Genomic DNA, 19,790 nt, shown 5'->3' on the forward strand with positions numbered 1-19,790 from the left:
ATTCACAGTTACATATATAAAAAATATATGTTCAATGTCATTGAATTATTTAAAATTTCTGGTTAATTCATTACATGTATATTGTATATAATTATAGTAGTTATAATTTGATTTAAATAAATAAATATTTAAAATTATAACTTGGAATTAACTAAGTCAATATTGATAAATAATATTTATATATTTTTTAGTATCAGTTTTATTAAAACTTTAATAAAATCTTAGTATTTTCTAAATTTTGTTCTTTAGGTTTTCATAAGTTTTTTTGATAAATAATACTTAAAAAACTTCATAAGTTTATAAATTTTTATATATTTATTAAGTTTTATAAAAGCTATTGTATTTTAAAATATCAAGTATTAATTAAAATTTAATTAACAAAATAAAAAATATCCTCTATTTATATAATTATTCTTTAATATTTAGATTTAATTTTTAAAAAATTATGTGAAATTAATTAACTTTAGTTATTTCTCTATGAAATATTCTATAATTGTTTTGATAATTGGAAGGGGGAGCGGTTGTGGGAGAAATTGCATCTACGACCTAGCAGTTTATTGCACGATGCTTATTCCGTTTGAACTATATCCTATTGGTTATTCTATAAATTTATCAAACCATATTTTAAACAAAAATGCGTATTGTTTTTAAAATTATAATAGTTAGTAAATAAAATATCAATAAGTTATTATAAAAAAAGGTTGGAAAAATATTTGTTTTGAGATTTGTTTATGAATTCTTTTAGAAATGGACTAATTTTCATTAAAAGTATGCGGTGAAATTCTTTTTTAATATTGTCAATTTGACTATTTTTCTTTTACATTTGTACCATTCAAAAATTGACATATATAATTGTTGGATCGAACTGTTAAATTTTTTATGTATGATATATTTAACAAATTGAGTACTATTGTGTTGGATATATAATTTATTTTCCTTTTATTATATAGTAGTAAATTTTGATTGATGTAGTCATAATATGTTATATGCACATTCCATCCAATTAATATATATATAGGTTTATTCTAGCTATACATTATCTAGAATATACAAGATGTCAAAAATATGCTTGAACAAAACAAACCTTATTTGCACGTGTTACCTTAACTAAAATAAAAATATTTAAAAAAATCAATTATCAGGATTGATATTTTGAAAAGTGAAAAATTAAACTACAAGATAATTTGGAATACTTTAGAGGAACTAATTATGGACATATATATAGTTAACTTGTAAGATGTACACTTTTTTTTCTTATCTAATAACATTGTTTTTTATTTATGTAAAAACCCTTTATTGCCTTTAAAATTTTCTTTAAATTTCCATATTATACTTAAATTCCATCTCAAAACATGAAGTTAGAGTTTACAGAATTACTCTAATAGTTAAAGTTATTATTATTAATTTGCTAGCCCAAAAATTGATAGTTATAACTTATAATCATATGCTAGCTTCTTTGAATATAACTATATAAGTATCATAAGTCACAAATATGTGTGTTGTACACAAACTAATTTTTTATACTCGTGCGTATAATGCACGTACAATTCATTACGTGTATATTACATAAATTTAGAATTGATATTAAATTTGGAAGAGAAATAAAATTGTTATAGCATTTAAAACAATAAGAATTATTTCTTTCTTTAAAATTTAACAACAATCAAAAAATCTATAGTAAACTAACCCTAATATCTTAAAAATTTACTGTTGATAATGAAGTGTTGTAGGGTTGAGATAGTAGACACCACAGTAAGAAAAAAAGGCATAGTAAATTGTTTCCAAGAAAATTTGCAAATTTGGAAATATAGTTCTTATGATGAATCATAATCTACAAGTTTGGTCCATAATTCTTAATATTGATGATGTTCATTACCATTTATATTATTTCTAAGAGATTCTAAAACATCCAAAATAAGTAAAAAAGTTAATTTAGCAACTGGCTAAAAACTTTGCTCTAAGAAATATAATAAAAAAAACAGCTTATATCTTCAACATTTTCTTATAAATCCTTACCCATATCATCTATTGTATGCACTCTAAACCTCAAAAATAATATTATATATATATATCGCTAGTGAGATGTCAAAGAGGAGCAAAGGTCGTCAAAAGGTCGACATGGTGAAGATGCCTAACGAAAGCAACCTCCAAGTTACGTTCTCAAAACGCCGGGCCGGCCTTTTCAAAAAGGCGAGTGAACTTTGCACTCTTTGCGGTGCCGAGGTTGCTATCGTGGTGTTTTCACCCGGAAAGAAGGCTTTCTCTTTCGGTCACCCGAGTGTTGAAGGATTGGTCGAGCGTTTCCTTACACGACATCCTCCCCAACACTCGCCCACTATGCAACTCATCGAGGCTCATCGTAACGCTAACGTTCGTGACCTCAATGGACAACTCACTCAGGTACGTGTGTATATATGTATATATATATATATATATTTCAACATTGCATCTACTAATTAAATGACGTATATATATTTTCAAATAACGCCATTTGATACTACTAAATGACGTAATTAATTTTTTTACTATATATATCACAGAGTTCAATTTTACGTTAAATAACACTAATATCAGCCATTTAATCCGTGGGTTCAATCATGTATATATGTATAGCAAAGGTTATCAAAAGCTCAACTTTAGGGTTTTAGCATCAAACCCTAATTCTCCGCGCTTGCTCTCGAGCAAGTAATTAAAAAATAGTATGTTTTTACATATCGATCCTAACTGATTCTTATAATTAAAAAATTTATGCTTATAGAATCGCTAATTATTGTATTGTTTTTAGTTGGGCAGCCAAATGGAATTTGAAAAGAAGAGAGGAGAACAACTTACTCAACTGAGGAAGTCAAGGCAGAATCAACATTGGTGGGAGGCTCCACTTGAAACACTTACTAAGCCTCAAATACATCAATTGAGGTCATCATTGGAACAACTTAAGAAAAATGTGGCAGTGCAAGCTGATAAACTTCTAATTCAATCTGCCCAATCTCAACAATTTTATGCTTCAAGTTCTACTAATCCTCCAATTTTTCCTATTTTTGATCCAAGAAATAATAATCCCATGTTAAATCTTCCAAATATGACTAATCCACATCTTGGATTCAATAATTTTGGATATGGAAATGGACTTGGGAATGAGAATGGATTTTACTAATCTACTTTTGGAGAAGTTGGTATTGATGTCATAATTTTTTTAATTAGCCACAGACGCAAAAAATTCTTACGTGAACTCGGTTTATTTTATAGAATTATATTTTTTTATTGATAGTATGATACGTGAATGAGTTTGAATTTCAAATTTATAGGGGGCACATCATTGAGTTAATTTTTTTAATTAGAATTGATGATGTCTCTAGTGATTGGAGATTTGAACCCGTTATGTGACGTATTATGCTATGAATAGAAATTTATTATTTTATATGATGAATTCGGTTTATTAGAGAATTTTTGAACAAACACAGATAGTAATAAATATTATGATTTTTCCTTATGCAATTTTCATTTTTGGTCTTTTTAATAGTTTTTTAAGGTCATGTTGTAAGTCAGGTTTCTATTATGATATTGGATGTATTTTTCAATAAAGAATGAAATTTTAGTTTGAGAATATGCTGTCCAAATTTATAATAGTTATGTTCAAAAATAGATATATTAGTAATTTAAAAATAGAATATATAGATAAAAAAATTCATTTTTTGGTTATATCCAATGAACCTAAAGATATCAAAATGAAATACAAATATAAAAACTTCTCAAAAGAATATAAATATAAAAGGACCGGTTATATATATGCATGTATAATCATATCTAGCCTTTATTTATGAAAAAGAAAAATAACTGATTATAATACATACAATAAATCTGATGTATGTAAAAAAAGTTCTTTTAAAATTAGGGTTTGAAATTTTTTATAAAGAGTGTTCAAAAATCTCAAGATTAAAAAAAAAATAATAATTCTGATTCAATTTATTTTTTATAAAATTAAAACATCAAATAAAATATGTTAGCTTTCATTTATTACTAGCACGATGTTTGTGCTTTGCTTGCGAGATTATATTTTAATTATAAAATATTTATATATATATATTCTTTTGGCATATAATTTTAAATATTTATTTATAGTCTTGCTATTACGTTTAACAAGTAAACATTAAATATATAATTAAACGTAAATAAAAGATCTCTTCAGAAAAAAAAAATTAATGGTATATCTCAATGTTTACATAAATATATATAATAAAATGAATATTATTATACAATAATCACAATGCTTATCATCTCTAGTAATTAATTAATCATTAATAAAATATTAAATTATATTATTATTCCGACTAAATATTTTTTCCACAATCTTAATTTTTTTTTTAAAATAAGAAAAATAGTTATTGAAATAATCAACATAAATAAAATCAACAAATTTAGTAATTATTAAACTGAGTTTTTTTTTTCAAGTTATTACAATGCATATATTTAACTATTTATACTTTTAATTGATTAAAAAATAAATGAGTATTTTTAATACAAATGGCACATGTAAATTATTATTTAAATACAATTAAATAACCACTAATTAAAACAATTACAGATATAAAATATATGAAATTATTTGAAAAAATATAGTGAAGTTTTATTTAATTTGATTTAAACACACTAGCTATGTAAAATTTTGATATTATGAGACATATTTCTATAATATTACTAATTAATAAAAAAAACAGGTTATAGTTATATGTAAAAAGTTTCTTGATTTCAACTTATTGTGGGATTAAGAAATAATAAATTTATTATCAATATACACACATATAATGTAAATATTAAAAGGGTTAATTACATATAAAATCATCACCTTTACACGAATTCTCAAAAATAACACGACCTTTAAAACGTGTCAATTCAGGGCATCACCTTTCATTTCTTTTCAAAAACAACATAAGCACGTTTTTAGATAAAATTTTGCTGAGTTGGACACCCAATGGGAGTGACACGTGTCATGCCACGTCAGCAAAATGCCACTGAAAATGTGCCCATGTTATTTTTGAAAAGAAACGAAAGGTGGTGCCCTGAATTGCCACGTTTTAAAGGTCGAATTATTTTTACAATTTCGTGTAAAGGTGGTGATTTTATATGTAATTAACCCATATTAAAATAAATTACAATCAGATTATGATTAAAATATTAAAACAAGGAATTAAAATACCAAAAAAGAACATTCATTTTGCATTTTTTAAATAAATATCTAATATGAATTAGATTTAATTTTACACAAATAATATTTAAAGATTTAGTTTTATTCTTCCTTTGAAATAACAGAGGCATGTCTACCTTTGTAATGGATACCTTCAACAACAACTTTTGCTTTATAATATTATCAGTTTGATAGCACATGACTACTTTATCTTAATTGAGATGCATATATGTTGTTTTAATTACGATAGAAAATCTCATGTGGTAGCATATGACTATTTTAGTTTATCTAATTGATTGGGGCATGTCCTTTCGATTATCAAATTTTATGTACTGGCTGATCAATCAGCTTTTAATTAATAGAACTTTTTATTTCAAAAAAAAGTTAAACATTAGGAGTATTTTTATTATGTATAATTATGCCGATCGAGTTGAATCGAAATATTATTCTCATGAATTTTAATTAATGCTCATATTTTTTATAGTTGTTGTCATAAAATTGTTTAGAATATACATGTACATTATTTTAATCTCAATCTCATCATAAGCCGTAAGTTGTTTTTTTCTTTTTTAATTGTTCTCTACATTTAAATATTATTGTTTTTATGTTCTTTATATTTCTCTTTTTTTTCATGAATATTTTCATACTTCTCTTGGCTACATATTTAGTTCCTTACCGATTAAACTCACTTAAAAAAATTAAATATGATGGAACAATTTTTTTAATTCATTAATCTTGAACCAAATATCCAAATTAAATAAGAGAAATTAATTAACTTTAACCGATAATATTTCTGCAATTTAATTAAATGTAATCTTGAATAAAATTTATTATATACAGAAGTTGGCACCAAAGAAAAATTGGGTGCACATTTTTGTTAGAATAAATATTTATTCAAGAATATTAATTAACTTAGCCATCGAGCAATGGTAAAACTTGGAAACTAACAGCACAAAAATGGAATTGAATTTGCATTATTGGACAAGTAATTATAAAGCCAATTATATGGGTTTATAAAAATGAACCCCATTAGATTTTTCATGCGTTTCTTATTTGTTCTTAAGCCAATCTTCATTATTCTACCATAAACTAAGTTTATTATTCTAATATAAATTATGTTCTATTTGGTTTATTTTTGGAATATATTGTCAAATACACATATGTACATTATCCAACAATTTTCAGTTTCATTATGTATTAATAATTAGTTAAGGATTTTTCTGGTTAGTGAAAATTTTGTTAAATTAAAACATCACTAGCACTTGACAATTTTGGGGACGGTCGGTTCGGCTTAGAACGATCAATTTAATCAAAATTACATTGTATTTTTAATCAAATTGACTGAATAATCAATTTCAAGCAAAATCAGTTTACTGAAATTAACTAAAATCTAAAAGATACACCATGAATCAAAAAAATTAATTTGCTTAAACTAATAAAAATGCAGAACAATAAAAATATATCAACTTTTTGGTTAATTCGGTTAACTTATTTTTTTATTAATCGGACTAAACTAACCACACCAACAAAAATTAACTCAATTTAATTAAAACAGGTTGGTTAAACTAATTATTTTGGTTTGAATGACCGAATAATCATTACCAAGAAAGAAGAATCATACCAATAAAAAGAAACATTCATTTAGTGTACTATTAATGAATTTATAACTTTGACATTGAGTTACAAATGTCAAATGGTTTTATTTATGATGCCAACTAGCTACTAGCAAGTGTATTTTAATACTAATTTCATAATGATAATAATTACTACACAAATAAAAGCAAAAGATTACATAACCTTCATATCTTTGAGGAATCACAAAATATATCATACAGTTAAGACACTAAAACACCATTATTTGGACAAAATGGAGGGAATTAAACCCTATAAATACCCAATTCCCTCCAATTTACAATCACAACAAATCCATACCAAAGAATTAAAAAATCAGTAATTAGTAATTTAAATTACATTTTCTCAAGAATGGTGAAAAGAGGCTCAACTTTAGGTCGCCAAAAAATTGCAATTGAGAAAATTTCAAAAAAAACACATTTACAAGTTACGTTTTCTAAGCGTAGAGCCGGATTATTCAAGAAAGCTAGTGAGCTTTGCACACTTTGTGGGGTTGAAATTGCAATTCTTGTTTTTTCTCCGGCTAATAAGGTGTTTTCATTCGGTCACCCCGAGGTTGATTCAATTTTGGACCGATTCCACGCTCGACATCCTCTTCCGAATTCAGGGTCCCGACATTTGATCGAAGCGCATCGAAATGCCAACGTTCGTGAGCTGAATTCACAACTGACTCATATTCTTAATCAATTAGAAGATGAAAAAAAGAAAGGAGAATTACTAGATCAAATTAAAAAAACTAGCCAAAGTATGTGTTGGTGGGAGAGTCCTATTGATAAACTTGGATCGCAAGAATTAGAAGAATTAAGGTATGCATTGGAGGAATTAAAGAAAAATGTTGCTAAACAAGTGAACAAACTTTTGTTTGATTCTTCCCAATTTTTTGGAGGAAATAATGGCATAGGGTCACATGTTTTAGATTATGAAAATAAGCCTAATGTTGGGTACTACCCACAAGGGATATTTGATTAATTATTATTATTAATTATGAGAGGGGGTTACAAACTAGTATCTCACTAGTGAATTAATGTCCAATAATTATTGTAAGTTTTTAGACAAATTAATCTCATAATGTTCATTAATCTCCTTGTTGAGTATGCTTATTAATTAAGAGATTTGTGTTGTAAAATAATCTTCCATCATGTGATGTTTGATGAAGTTGGAGCTTTGGAAAAAAAAAAGATGAAGTTGGAGAATTTAAGTTTAATAATTGTGAGTTGCTTATAAAAAAAACGGAAAATCACTAAAATAGACTAAGGTCAAAAAAATAAAAATATGTTTCTCTCGACAAAAGAAATTATATACTCCACATTTTAACTTTATGTTGGAAAGTTTTCACTTTGTCATCCTATATCGGTATTAGAAAAATCGAAGAAATATTAATTATATATTTTTAAAGTATTTGATATATAACTATGACATTATAGTGAAAGAAATTGTCCAGTACTATCTACATGAGATTTTTTATTTTATTTTTATAATTGTGATTAATTATGAGAGGGAGTTACAAATTAATATCTCACTAGTGAATAATGCCCAACAATTATTGTAAGTTTTGGATTTAGACAAATTAATTCAATAATGCTCATTAATCTCCTTGCTGAGTATGATTATTGTTGATGTCCAATTTTGACATTTATAATTTATGGAATTGTTTTATATTTACTTAATCTAATTAAGGCAAATAAACACAATGCAATGAAGTGGGACAATTAACTATTTTTATTAATTTTAGTTTCCTATAAATTTACAAACATATTGGGAAAAAGAGGGCAAAATTAATACATATTACATTTAAGAGAATAAAATAAATAGTTGGGCTATTAAGTCACTTTTTGAACTTTAAGGAACAAACTGAAATTTTATCAAAAGGGAAATCTGCAATTCTTTTAACTTGAGAGACTAAACTGGATTTAACCAAGGGATCATTTTGGTATTTTTTCTCATTAGGGTTAAATTGTCAGTTTCACATATTCAGGAACCCGATTAAACTTCATACAAAATCGAGGAACAAAAGTGAAAGTTTGCCACCATTTTTGTCTTTTGTGTGGCTCTATTTGCCTGTTTTCAATGTAGTTAAATCATGATTTGTAGCAATAAATCCTATTTAAGTCAATCTTGATTATGTCTAATTAAATGGATTTAATTATAATTAATCAATTTTTATATATTTATCAAACTGCCACTAGTAATATGCCCTTAAATTTTTTGACCTTAGTCTATTTTTATAAGCAGTACTGCCTTTGCTTATAAAATTGGACTTAAGGGAGAAAAAAGTTAAATATTTATAACTTGTTACAATTTAAATTAAACTTTTTAATTTTTACAGCCAAATTATATTTTTTTTTTTGTAACAATATCCAAATTATTATTTATTTTTTTGAAAAATTTTGAGTTTTTTTTTAATTTTTTGCCACTTCTTATGTTTTTTAATATATTATTATTCATAAAAAAAATAGCTTAATATCTTAATTGAAAATAACAAGTTTGGTTATTAATTTAGCTATTATTGCAGTAAAAAAAAATACAATTTCGCTATTATCGCAAGAATTAAAATGTTTGATTTAAATTGCAACAAGTCGTAAAAATTTAGCTTTTTCGCAATTAAGCCTCCAAAATATTAAAAAAAAAATCAATTATCAAGATCGATATTTGAAAAGTAAAATATTTAATTATATGATAATTTTTAATACTTCTGAGGAATTAATTATGGACATACTGCGAAATAATTAACTTCTAAGATGTATAATTTTTTTTTTACTTATTTAATAACTTCTTTCTTTTTTTTATGTAGAAGCCCTTTACTTCCTTCAATTTTTTTTAAATCTCCATATCACACTTCAATTCCATCTTAAAACATGAAATTAATAGAATTACTCTGATAATTAAACTTATTATTATTAATATGTTATTTCAAAAATGATAGTTATATCTTATAATCATATGCTAGATTCTTTAAATATAAGTATCATAAGAAGTCACAAACGTGTACTGCGTTGTACGCAAACTAATTTTCAATGCTCGTGCGTGTAATGCACGTATAATTCATTACGTGTGTATTACATAAATTTAGAATTTTTAGTAAATTTGGAAGGGAAATTAAAGTTGTTATCGCATTTAAAACAGTAAAAATTACAACATCCTTTAATATTTATGTAATACCCCGTACCGTCGAGGTAAAACATCTGAGGTATAAAACCGGGTTTGTCAATTTTTTTAAGATTTAATAGTAGAATTAAAGCTAAAATTTTAAAAATTAGGAGAAAATAATGAAAATGTATAGATACGGATTAAAAACTTTGTAATTCAATAAATAGATATAACTGATGAATAAAAGAAAAAAATATAATGAAGTTAGTAATTATCTGTATTTGAGTTAGTTAAAATTTATGAAAATAATAATCGGCTTTCTCGGGTCGATAAAATGAAATTAAAGGATTTATGAAATCAGTATTCGATTACTACTCGGAATTTAAAAGTAAATAGTTACCGGATAAAAGAATACAAATTATAAATATCGAGAAATCGCGAGGTGTCAGATGTACCTCGGCAACCTGCTGGTAGTAAGTTAGAAGGACATGGGCTAAATTCTAGGCCCAAATGATTAAATTATAAAAATAATAATAATAAATAAATATTACATAACCTAAAAATTAAAAGGAGAGTTGTGGAAGTTGAGAAAGCATTGTTCTCTTCCCCATCAGCTTGATTCATTCTTCTCCTTCTCTTTTTCTCAATTACTCAACTAATTTAACTTAAATCTTCCCCTAATCATTACCATAGCCGATTTATTAAAGAAATTTGAAGTAAATAGATTGTTTGCAATCTTATTTCCTCATTTTAGGGTTTCGAATTTTGAAGCTCAAGGTATGATTTTTTTTAATTTTCTTTAGCTTTAGTGGTTGGTTAATGATGTCTTCATATTTGGATGAAATTAAGATTGGTTTTTGATTGGTTAATTATGAGTAGTATGGCTGGAAATTTATTGAAATTTTATGTAGCAATTCTTCAGCTTATAGTTACACTATACCTTTTTAACGTTTTTATTTCAATTAATGTGCTACTGCTTTACGTGAATCAAAGATGCCCAAATCTGAATTTGGATTTCTTAGAAGTTCTTTGATTGGTTAGTTTATAATTAATGGAAGTTATATTGGGTTTAATGGCAATTTGTTGATTATTTAAATATTAAATGAAAATGATAACCTTTATATTGTTGAATTGTTGCGGTGATTTATGTGCATGGCAGAAGTAAATTTGGCCTTACTATGTTGATGGAAAGTGATGGGTAAAGGTTTAGAGTGGTCCTTAAGTTATTTTATTTTAAACAAATCGATTCCTTAACTTAAATTCTAGTTAATCACATCTATGGTTGTTGGTTTTGATATTGAACTTTGGGATTTCGTTTCAATTATAAATTGTCAATTTGAAAATGATAATTATTTTAAAACCTAAATTATTATAATTACTCGGGTAATTATATTTAATTTTGATTGATATGTCAACTTGGCTAATTTAAAGTTAGCCCCTATAATTTTCTAAAAACTTATTCAAGTTAAGTTTTTGATTTGTAACTTGGGTTACTTGAAATTGAAGTTATTGAGTTCTACTTTAAAATAGATGATTATTTTTATCAAGCATTTTAATTTATAAACTCGGGTTTATAATTTAATAAACTTTTGGATTGGGCTGGACTGTAGTCGTCCAACAAGTGGGAAGAATCTTGGTAGTTTTAATAACTCGGCTGACTTACTGATTTGATTTTCAACTTGGATTTTTTTTAAATTATTTTTACGAATCATTCGAAATGCGTTTATATGATTTGTACTATATAACTTGGGTTGTGATTGAATCGTGTTAATTTAAGTGTTTATTTAAATGTGGCTTGATATTATGTTCTGCTAGTCCTATGTGGTGTCTAGTACTCTCTAGAGTTAGGGTCTGTTTTTAATTATGATTTTAATATCTTATTTAGACCCGTCGACTGTTCGTACTTCAGAGGCGAACCAGAGTTAGACTGCTTGTCAGGTTTCACGTGGAATAGCAAGCAGTGAGTTTATATCTCTATTTATCTCTTTATTAAGCAAATATTATATTTTGTATATGTATATGTATAAACAGCTTTTGAACTGTTTTTCGGCATTGTGGATTTGATTTGGAACGTGCTACTCGATGGGCATCTTCGGGACTGCGTGCGCACCGGTAATGATTATTATGGTATTGAGGTAGGTTTGAGATACGTCTCACCTTAGTGAGGGCACCGGTGGAAGATACGTCTCCTGGGCTCACTGTTTATTAAGTGATAGTCGGGGATCGGTTATTGAGATACGTCTCACCGACACGACAATGGATTTAGAATTGTGGTTTAGGGTTTCATTGATAATCCATAATGAAAATGTTTTATTAAACGTTTTAAAGTTTTTTTTTAACTTAATAAATGTAAATGGTTATATAAACTCTACTCAGTAAATCTGATCCCGTTGTTTTTTCCAAATTTTCCAGGTTTGTGATTGAGCATTTGGTCGATCTCCGATTCTTCATTCTCGGAGGTTCTTTATTTATTTCAGAAATAAAAGAGTCGAACTGTTTTAAACTCTTAGACCGCAGTAGTAGTATTAGTTTATTTATGTCTTAGTCTTACACTTATATTTTTAGACTATTGTTGGTTGGCATGGTTCAACTATTATTTTATCAGATTTGGCATGATTATAGTGATTTGGTATTATATATTATTGCCATGCTGTTAGATATTATTTTAAGATAAGCGTACTTTAAATATATATTGTTTATATGTATCGCTAGATTAGGCTGAAGTCTCGGTTGCCCCCGAGCATGTGGTTTTATGCAGGTACATTGTTTTAAATGTTATAAATTGGTTATTCGCAAGGCTAGCTACGGATTTTGGTACAACCATACCCATACCCTAGCGCCGGTCACGATTCATGAAAATGGGTCGTGACAAACTTGGTATCAGAGCTTTGGTTTCAAACCAAGGCCTTTTATGTGTTAAATGTTTAATTGTTCTAACATGTTAAGTGGTTAACTTGTCCTAGGAACTACTGCGGAATTAGGATTCAAGTCTTGTCTTTTGAAACGTTATCTTTTGATTTTAAAAACCTTCTGCCAACACCGATAGGATTGCGTCGAGTCAGTTATATTATGTTGATTTGATGCTAATATTTTAAATTGTTGTTGTTTCACTTGGGTGATTATTGTTGCTTTTGATTTATCGGAAAAATCTTATATTGGCATTTTGTTTAAATTCATACTTGGGTATGATGTTGTTTACGTTATCTTGTTGATGTTGCATTTCACCTGAAATATAATTTTGACTTAGATGCCTTTAATGATTTTAATAATGCTGGGTTATTTGGTGAGTAGTTTTGACTTTGGCCGAGAACATGGATTATTGAAAATAATATTTCGTTAGACTTGGGTCTTGTGTCTAGTTTAAATGATTTTGATCGTAAAATCTTGTATCACATTTTGTGACTTTTCGTTGCTGACCACGTATTGATTTTGTAATTCTTTAAGATTTTTTTTTCTTTTAATTCACGTTTTGACATAAAAGTCGGATGAGTAGTCTGAGCATTATACCCTAAAAGGTGATTTTTATTACGTTGCCAGTAAAATATTTTTCCCATATTCAAAACTTATTTTGACTAATAATTCGAAAAGAGTGATTTTTGTGATAAAATTATTTTGAAAGGTGATACTGTTTTGAAGAATTAATAATACTTTTGTAATTTACCAGGTTGTGTTTTGGTTACACTTTGGTGTCGTTAGTTTCATACTCGATTTGCTAGTTATGCCGAAGTATGTGTTTTCTAAAAGTTTATTAAAAAATTAATTGTTTCCTCACTTAAGTGATGAGTCCTATGTTGCTATTTGGGTGACGTCGAGCTTCTTATTTAAAAAAATTTAGATTTTGTTTTAAGTGCATTTTCCGGATTTACAAATATTTAGAATACGTTTTATAAACGGTTGTTTTGGGTTTGACTTGGGTCACCCAAATTTAGGAGTTGAGCTTGGAAGTTGTAATGACTCGGCTAACTTGATGGTTTTACGAATTAAGATACTTGAGTACTTTTAAAACAATTAACTTGTAAAGAAGGTTTTCCCGGAAGACTTGAATAGTTTTATGATTGACTTTAAATTTCAAAATGAATTTTGAAGTGCACTCTTATAAGATGATATAATTGCAAGTTGCGTTTGTTACGAAAATTCAAGGTTGTTGTAGCATGTCTTGATTTTTGTCTTTTAAGTATGTTGGTCTGATATTGCTGAATGTCATGTTTGGTTGAACTGTTTTGATTGTTTTTATTTTGTCTCTTCGTTTGGAGTAACACGTGAGATGAATTAATTCACGCGGTCATGGATGACTTATCTTGTTGTATGGTCTTAATTTGTGAGTAAGATCTTTGTTTAGACCCTAGTTTCCTATATCTTCATTTTTAGTTTCGATGGATTTGGTGTTTTATGTGTGAGTCTAAATCTTTGGGTTTTGATATCAAGAAAGTGTAGGGAATTTTTTTTTCTTGGAACGGTTGGTGGTTTCTGATTATACTGGAAAAGTATATTGGAAATCCTGACCCGAGATGATAAATCAGTGTATTTAATACTTTGGTGTTTTCATTAAGTTGATTCGGTGTGATGCGGGAATTGGTGGTAAGTTTTGTAGAAATGTACGTGATCTGTTGTTTCCTCTGAATTAAGTTTCAGTTTATTTGGTGTTTTATTGGATACTACTTTATGCTTATGAGTTTTAGTGGAGATATTGTTTTGATTTATTTTGGTGGTATCGTATGATTCGGTAGATTGTAAGTATGGAATTGAAGGAATATTTTAAGGTTGCGTGCGAGAATTTAGTTTTGCTAAGTGAGGTATATAGTTATATGTAGATTATAAAACTTTCGTGGAAGATTTACAATTTTGATTAGAGGATTGTTAGATTAAGGGATTTGGTTATGCTCCATTTATGTTTTTTACACTGGAATTTTAAAAGTAAGTTGTTTATTCAAATGTTTCGGTATATTGATATAAAGGTGTTTTCATAAACAAAGAGGTTTGCATTGCTAAATTTTTACGTCCTGATGAAAAGAAAAGAATTTTATCAAATTTGATTTAAAAAGGGGAATAGTAAATTTTTCGGTTGAACGGTTTTCTTCAAATCGTGTTTTTATTTGAGAGCGACTTAAATTTTGGATGTTTTGAAACATCAATGTGTATTTTGAATACAGAGGATTTTTCCATGGTTTGATTTTTACGAAAAATGATAAATTATTTTAACAAGTTTGATTTAAAGATAACATAAGTTTTGTCACTTGAACTGTTTCATAAATTTGCAAACTTATTAAAAAGTAAGGGGAATTTGTGAATTTAAAAATGTAAATATTTAAAAAAAAAATATATATATCAAGGGTTTACAAAACTGATGGTTTTCCAATGGTAAAGGTACTTCAATATTTATATATAAAAAGGAGGTGTGAAATATTAAGTTTTTTTTTTTTTAAAAAAAAAAAAAAGTGGAAAATTTTGAATATAAAATGTTCCGCGTATTAGAAAATTTTAAACTTCCATGAGTTTGGTTTTGAGCATAACTAACAATCCGTAAATTGGTCGTGGTGACTTTTTGTTGTATACGAGGTTATAGTCAATTGATGGAATTTTTTTTTTTTGAGAATTTAGATTTGATTTGGGTATATGAACTAGTTGATTTGAAAAAAAATCTGATGATTGTGTTTGATGAGTTTCGACAACAAAGTTGGTTGGTCGACACTATAGATTGAGGGTTTAATTGTTGAGAGTTTTGATATCGTTTTGTTCAAAAACAATATCTTGTATGGAATTAAGTTAAGTTTGTGAGACATAGTTAGAATGTAAGTTGATGATTAGATACTTAGATTATTACGACCTATTTTATTTTTAAATGATTGGAGGAATAACTAGGATTGAGATTTTGTTGCTCAGCTGGAGATTCTGTTATCATGACTTAAGTTTACGTATTCTTTTGAATGACGGTAAGAGTTTTGTATTTATGATTCACGAAGTTAATGGAATTATCGAAATTGGTGTTAATCGTTGGACCAAATGATTCAAATAGCGGCTGTTTTTGGCCAAAATATTAATTAGTTGTTGTGGAGTATAGTTATCGATTGCTTTGGGTGCCGAGCTCGTTATAAGTGGATAAGTGAGTAGGTGTTGTAGAACGGAAGATTTTTTTTCAGCTTGTGTTTTTAATACCATGTATGAAACGATAGAGTGTGGAATTGTAAGAACTATAGTTGAGCTTAGGGCTTGTTCTTGAACTTTGATAATATGGAGTTAGTAATCATATAGATTTAAATTAGTTTTGGAAGCCAACTTGTAAGAGTAATTGTGGTTCTTAATTGGATAATTGTTGATTATTTACATTATGTTGATCGAGTGATCGTTGGGGCACTAAGTTATTAGAATCGGAATTTTGCGCATAAGTGTGTTGTGACTGTTTAAACTGCGAGTCGGTTTCAGATTTAAAAAAAAATTGAGGTCAAGTTTTTCATAGGTTTGGGAGAATGTAATACCCCATATGTTTTCGACGTGTTTCGTCTTGTGTTGACCTTCCCGAGTGGAAATTTTGTTTGGAGTTATCATTGCGAGAGATTCGAGGTTTCGTTCTAGATTATTTTAAATTTTTCAGTCAAAACTTTAGTGGGAGAGTTTGTTTTCTCTCGTTAATGTCACCTAGATATGGTGTTATCATTTATGTCAAGTGAAAGTTAGTGTTATTACTTTTTGTGACCATTTGAGATTGTTTAGTGTATGGGTTGTAATGTTGAGTTATCATTCGAGGAACAACCTGTTGAGTTTTGTATACGCAAGCGCTTAAGTCGTTAAGCACGAAATTACTATGTTGAGACTTGTGGTGCCATTTTTAGCATGTTTGTTGTTCTAGATTTTATCGAACACTCTGGGTGTGTGTTATTAATTGTTGACTAGTTAAGTAATGTTGAGTTCCGTTGTTTTTCAAACTTCATGTTGTTTTATCAAATGAATTTTCAAATTTTAAACATTAGTTTATATTGGTTTCTTAGGTTCGGATTTGACTTGGGTCGCCCGACACGTGATTTAAGCTTGGAAGTCTTGATTGACTCGGCTGAGTACCATTTTGTTTTTTTTTTAGTTGTTTTACCAAATGGTTTGAAAAGGTTTCCGGATTATGTTTTTAAATGGAACTCGACAGGGCTTAACTGCTTCAGGGTTTTAGTTTTATTGGTTACTTGGTTGAGGAATATTCTTAACAGACAGAGTTCGTTACGCATAATTATTATTATTGTTGTCCTTGATTACCTTGGGTATCTGGTTTGTGAGTTTTACGTTGGTTATATGCGTTTTGTATGTAATTTTATGTTGTGTATTATGTTAGTCGTTTTTGTTCTCAATTCGAGGACGAATTTTTAATAAGTTGGGGAGAATGTAATACCCCGTACCGTCGAGGTAAAACATCTGAGGTATAAAACCGGGTTTGTCAATTTTTTTAAGATTTAATAGTAGAATTAAAGCTAAAATTTTAAAAATTAGGAGAAAATAATGAAAATGTATAGATACGGATTAAAAACTTTGTAATTCAATAAATAGATATAACTGATGAATAAAAGAAAAAAATATAATGAAGTTAGTAATTATCTGTATTTGAGTTAGTTAAAATTTATGAAAATAATAATCGGCTTTCTCGGGTCGATAAAATGAAATTAAAGGATTTATGAAATCAGTATTCGATTACTACTCGGAATTTAAAAGTAAATAGTTACCGGATAAAAGAATACAAATTATAAATATCGAGAAATCGCGAGGTGTCAGATGTACCTCGGCAACCTGCTGGTAGTAAGTTAGAAGGACATGGGCTAAATTCTAGGCCCAAATGATTAAATTATAAAAATAATAATAATAAATAAATATTACATAACCTAAAAATTAAAAGGAGAGTTGTGGAAGTTGAGAAAGCATTGTTCTCTTCCCCATCAGCTTGATTCATTCTTCTCCTTCTCTTTTTCTCAATTACTCAACTAATTTAACTTAAATCTTCCCCTAATCATTACCATAGCCGATTTATTAAAGAAATTTGAAGTAAATAGATTGTTTGCAATCTTATTTCCTCATTTTAGGGTTTCGAATTTTGAAGCTCAAGGTATGATTTTTTTTAATTTTCTTTAGCTTTAGTGGTTGGTTAATGATGTCTTCATATTTGGATGAAATTAAGATTGGTTTTTGATTGGTTAATTATGAGTAGTATGGCTGGAAATTTATTGAAATTTTATGTAGCAATTCTTCAGCTTATAGTTACACTATACCTTTTTAACGTTTTTATTTCAATTAATGTGCTACTGCTTTACGTGAATCAAAGATGCCCAAATCTGAATTTGGATTTCTTAGAAGTTCTTTGATTGGTTAGTTTATAATTAATGGAAGTTATATTGGGTTTAATGGCAATTTGTTGATTATTTAAATATTAAATGAAAATGATAACCTTTATATTGTTGAATTGTTGCGGTGATTTATGTGCATGGCAGAAGTAAATTTGGCCTTACTATGTTGATGGAAAGTGATGGGTAAAGGTTTAGAGTGGTCCTTAAGTTATTTTATTTTAAACAAATCGATTCCTTAACTTAAATTCTAGTTAATCACATCTATGGTTGTTGGTTTTGATATTGAACTTTGGGATTTCGTTTCAATTATAAATTGTCAATTTGAAAATGATAATTATTTTAAAACCTAAATTATTATAATTACTCGGGTAATTATATTTAATTTTGATTGATATGTCAACTTGGCTAATTTAAAGTTAGCCCCTATAATTTTCTAAAAACTTATTCAAGTTAAGTTTTTGATTTGTAACTTGGGTTACTTGAAATTGAAGTTATTGAGTTCTACTTTAAAATAGATGATTATTTTTATCAAGCATTTTAATTTATAAACTCGGGTTTATAATTTAATAAACTTTTGGATTGGGCTGGACTGTAGTCGTCCAACAAGTGGGAAGAATCTTGGTAGTTTTAATAACTCGGCTGACTTACTGATTTGATTTTCAACTTGGATTTTTTTTAAATTATTTTTACGAATCATTCGAAATGCGTTTATATGATTTGTACTATATAACTTGGGTTGTGATTGAATCGTGTTAATTTAAGTGTTTATTTAAATGTGGCTTGATATTATGTTCTGCTAGTCCTATGTGGTGTCTAGTACTCTCTAGAGTTAGGGTCTGTTTTTAATTATGATTTTAATATCTTATTTAGACCCGTCGACTGTTCGTACTTCAGAGGCGAACCAGAGTTAGACTGCTTGTCAGGTTTCACGTGGAATAGCAAGCAGTGAGTTTATATCTCTATTTATCTCTTTATTAAGCAAATATTATATTTTGTATATGTATATGTATAAACAGCTTTTGAACTGTTTTTCGGCATTGTGGATTTGATTTGGAACGTGCTACTCGATGGGCATCTTCGGGACTGCGTGCGCACCGGTAATGATTATTATGGTATTGAGGTAGGTTTGAGATACGTCTCACCTTAGTGAGGGCACCGGTGGAAGATACGTCTCCTGGGCTCACTGTTTATTAAGTGATAGTCGGGGATCGGTTATTGAGATACGTCTCACCGACACGACAATGGATTTAGAATTGTGGTTTAGGGTTTCATTGATAATCCATAATGAAAATGTTTTATTAAACGTTTTAAAGTTTTTTTTTAACTTAATAAATGTAAATGGTTATATAAACTCTACTCAGTAAATCTGATCCCGTTGTTTTTTCCAAATTTTCCAGGTTTGTGATTGAGCATTTGGTCGATCTCCGATTCTTCATTCTCGGAGGTTCTTTATTTATTTCAGAAATAAAAGAGTCGAACTGTTTTAAACTCTTAGACCGCAGTAGTAGTATTAGTTTATTTATGTCTTAGTCTTACACTTATATTTTTAGACTATTGTTGGTTGGCATGGTTCA

At 27.9% G+C, this 19,790-nt stretch overlaps 2 protein-coding genes and 2 long non-coding RNA genes across 4 annotated transcripts; all 4 read left to right on the plus strand.

The window, feature by feature from the left end:
- Positions 1-2,082: 2,082 nt before the first annotated feature.
- Positions 2,083-3,154, plus strand: LOC126660562 (agamous-like MADS-box protein AGL62). Its single transcript, XM_050354128.1, has 2 exons — positions 2,083-2,400; positions 2,786-3,154. Exons 1-2 carry the CDS (start codon positions 2,083-2,085, stop codon positions 3,152-3,154), a joined length of 687 nt encoding a protein of 228 aa, XP_050210085.1.
- A 4,011-nt stretch (positions 3,155-7,165) lies between these two features.
- LOC126660563 (agamous-like MADS-box protein AGL61) lies at positions 7,166-7,783 on the plus strand. Its single transcript, XM_050354129.1, has one exon. It carries the CDS (start codon positions 7,166-7,168, stop codon positions 7,781-7,783), a length of 618 nt encoding a protein of 205 aa, XP_050210086.1.
- Positions 7,784-10,477: 2,694 nt separating this feature from the next.
- LOC126661201 (uncharacterized) lies at positions 10,478-12,438 on the plus strand. Its single transcript, XR_008789615.1, has 2 exons — positions 10,478-10,678; positions 11,787-12,438. It is a non-coding gene; the product is annotated as an uncharacterized LOC126661201 (long non-coding RNA).
- Positions 12,439-17,777: 5,339 nt separating this feature from the next.
- LOC126661200 (uncharacterized) lies at positions 17,778-19,738 on the plus strand. Its single transcript, XR_008789616.1, has 2 exons — positions 17,778-17,978; positions 19,087-19,738. It is a non-coding gene; the product is annotated as an uncharacterized LOC126661200 (long non-coding RNA).
- Positions 19,739-19,790: the final 52 nt, after the last annotated feature.

Source organism: Mercurialis annua, linkage group LG8 (assembly GCF_937616625.2).
Source record: "Mercurialis annua linkage group LG8, ddMerAnnu1.2, whole genome shotgun sequence".
Taxonomy (NCBI): Eukaryota; Viridiplantae; Streptophyta; class Magnoliopsida; order Malpighiales; family Euphorbiaceae; genus Mercurialis; species Mercurialis annua.

Bases quoted from the DNA above. Each gene is read 5' to 3' on its own strand.
- LOC126660562 (XM_050354128.1), top strand. From the start codon at position 2,083: ATGTCAAAGAGGAGCAAAGGTCGTCAAAAGGTCGACATGGTGAAGATG. The intron at 2,401-2,785 runs GTACGTGTGTAT...TATTGTTTTTAG, and splicing joins TCAATGGACAACTCACTCAG to TTGGGCAGCCAAATGGAATT.
- LOC126660563 (XM_050354129.1), top strand. From the start codon at position 7,166: ATGGTGAAAAGAGGCTCAACTTTAGGTCGCCAAAAAATTGCAATTGAG.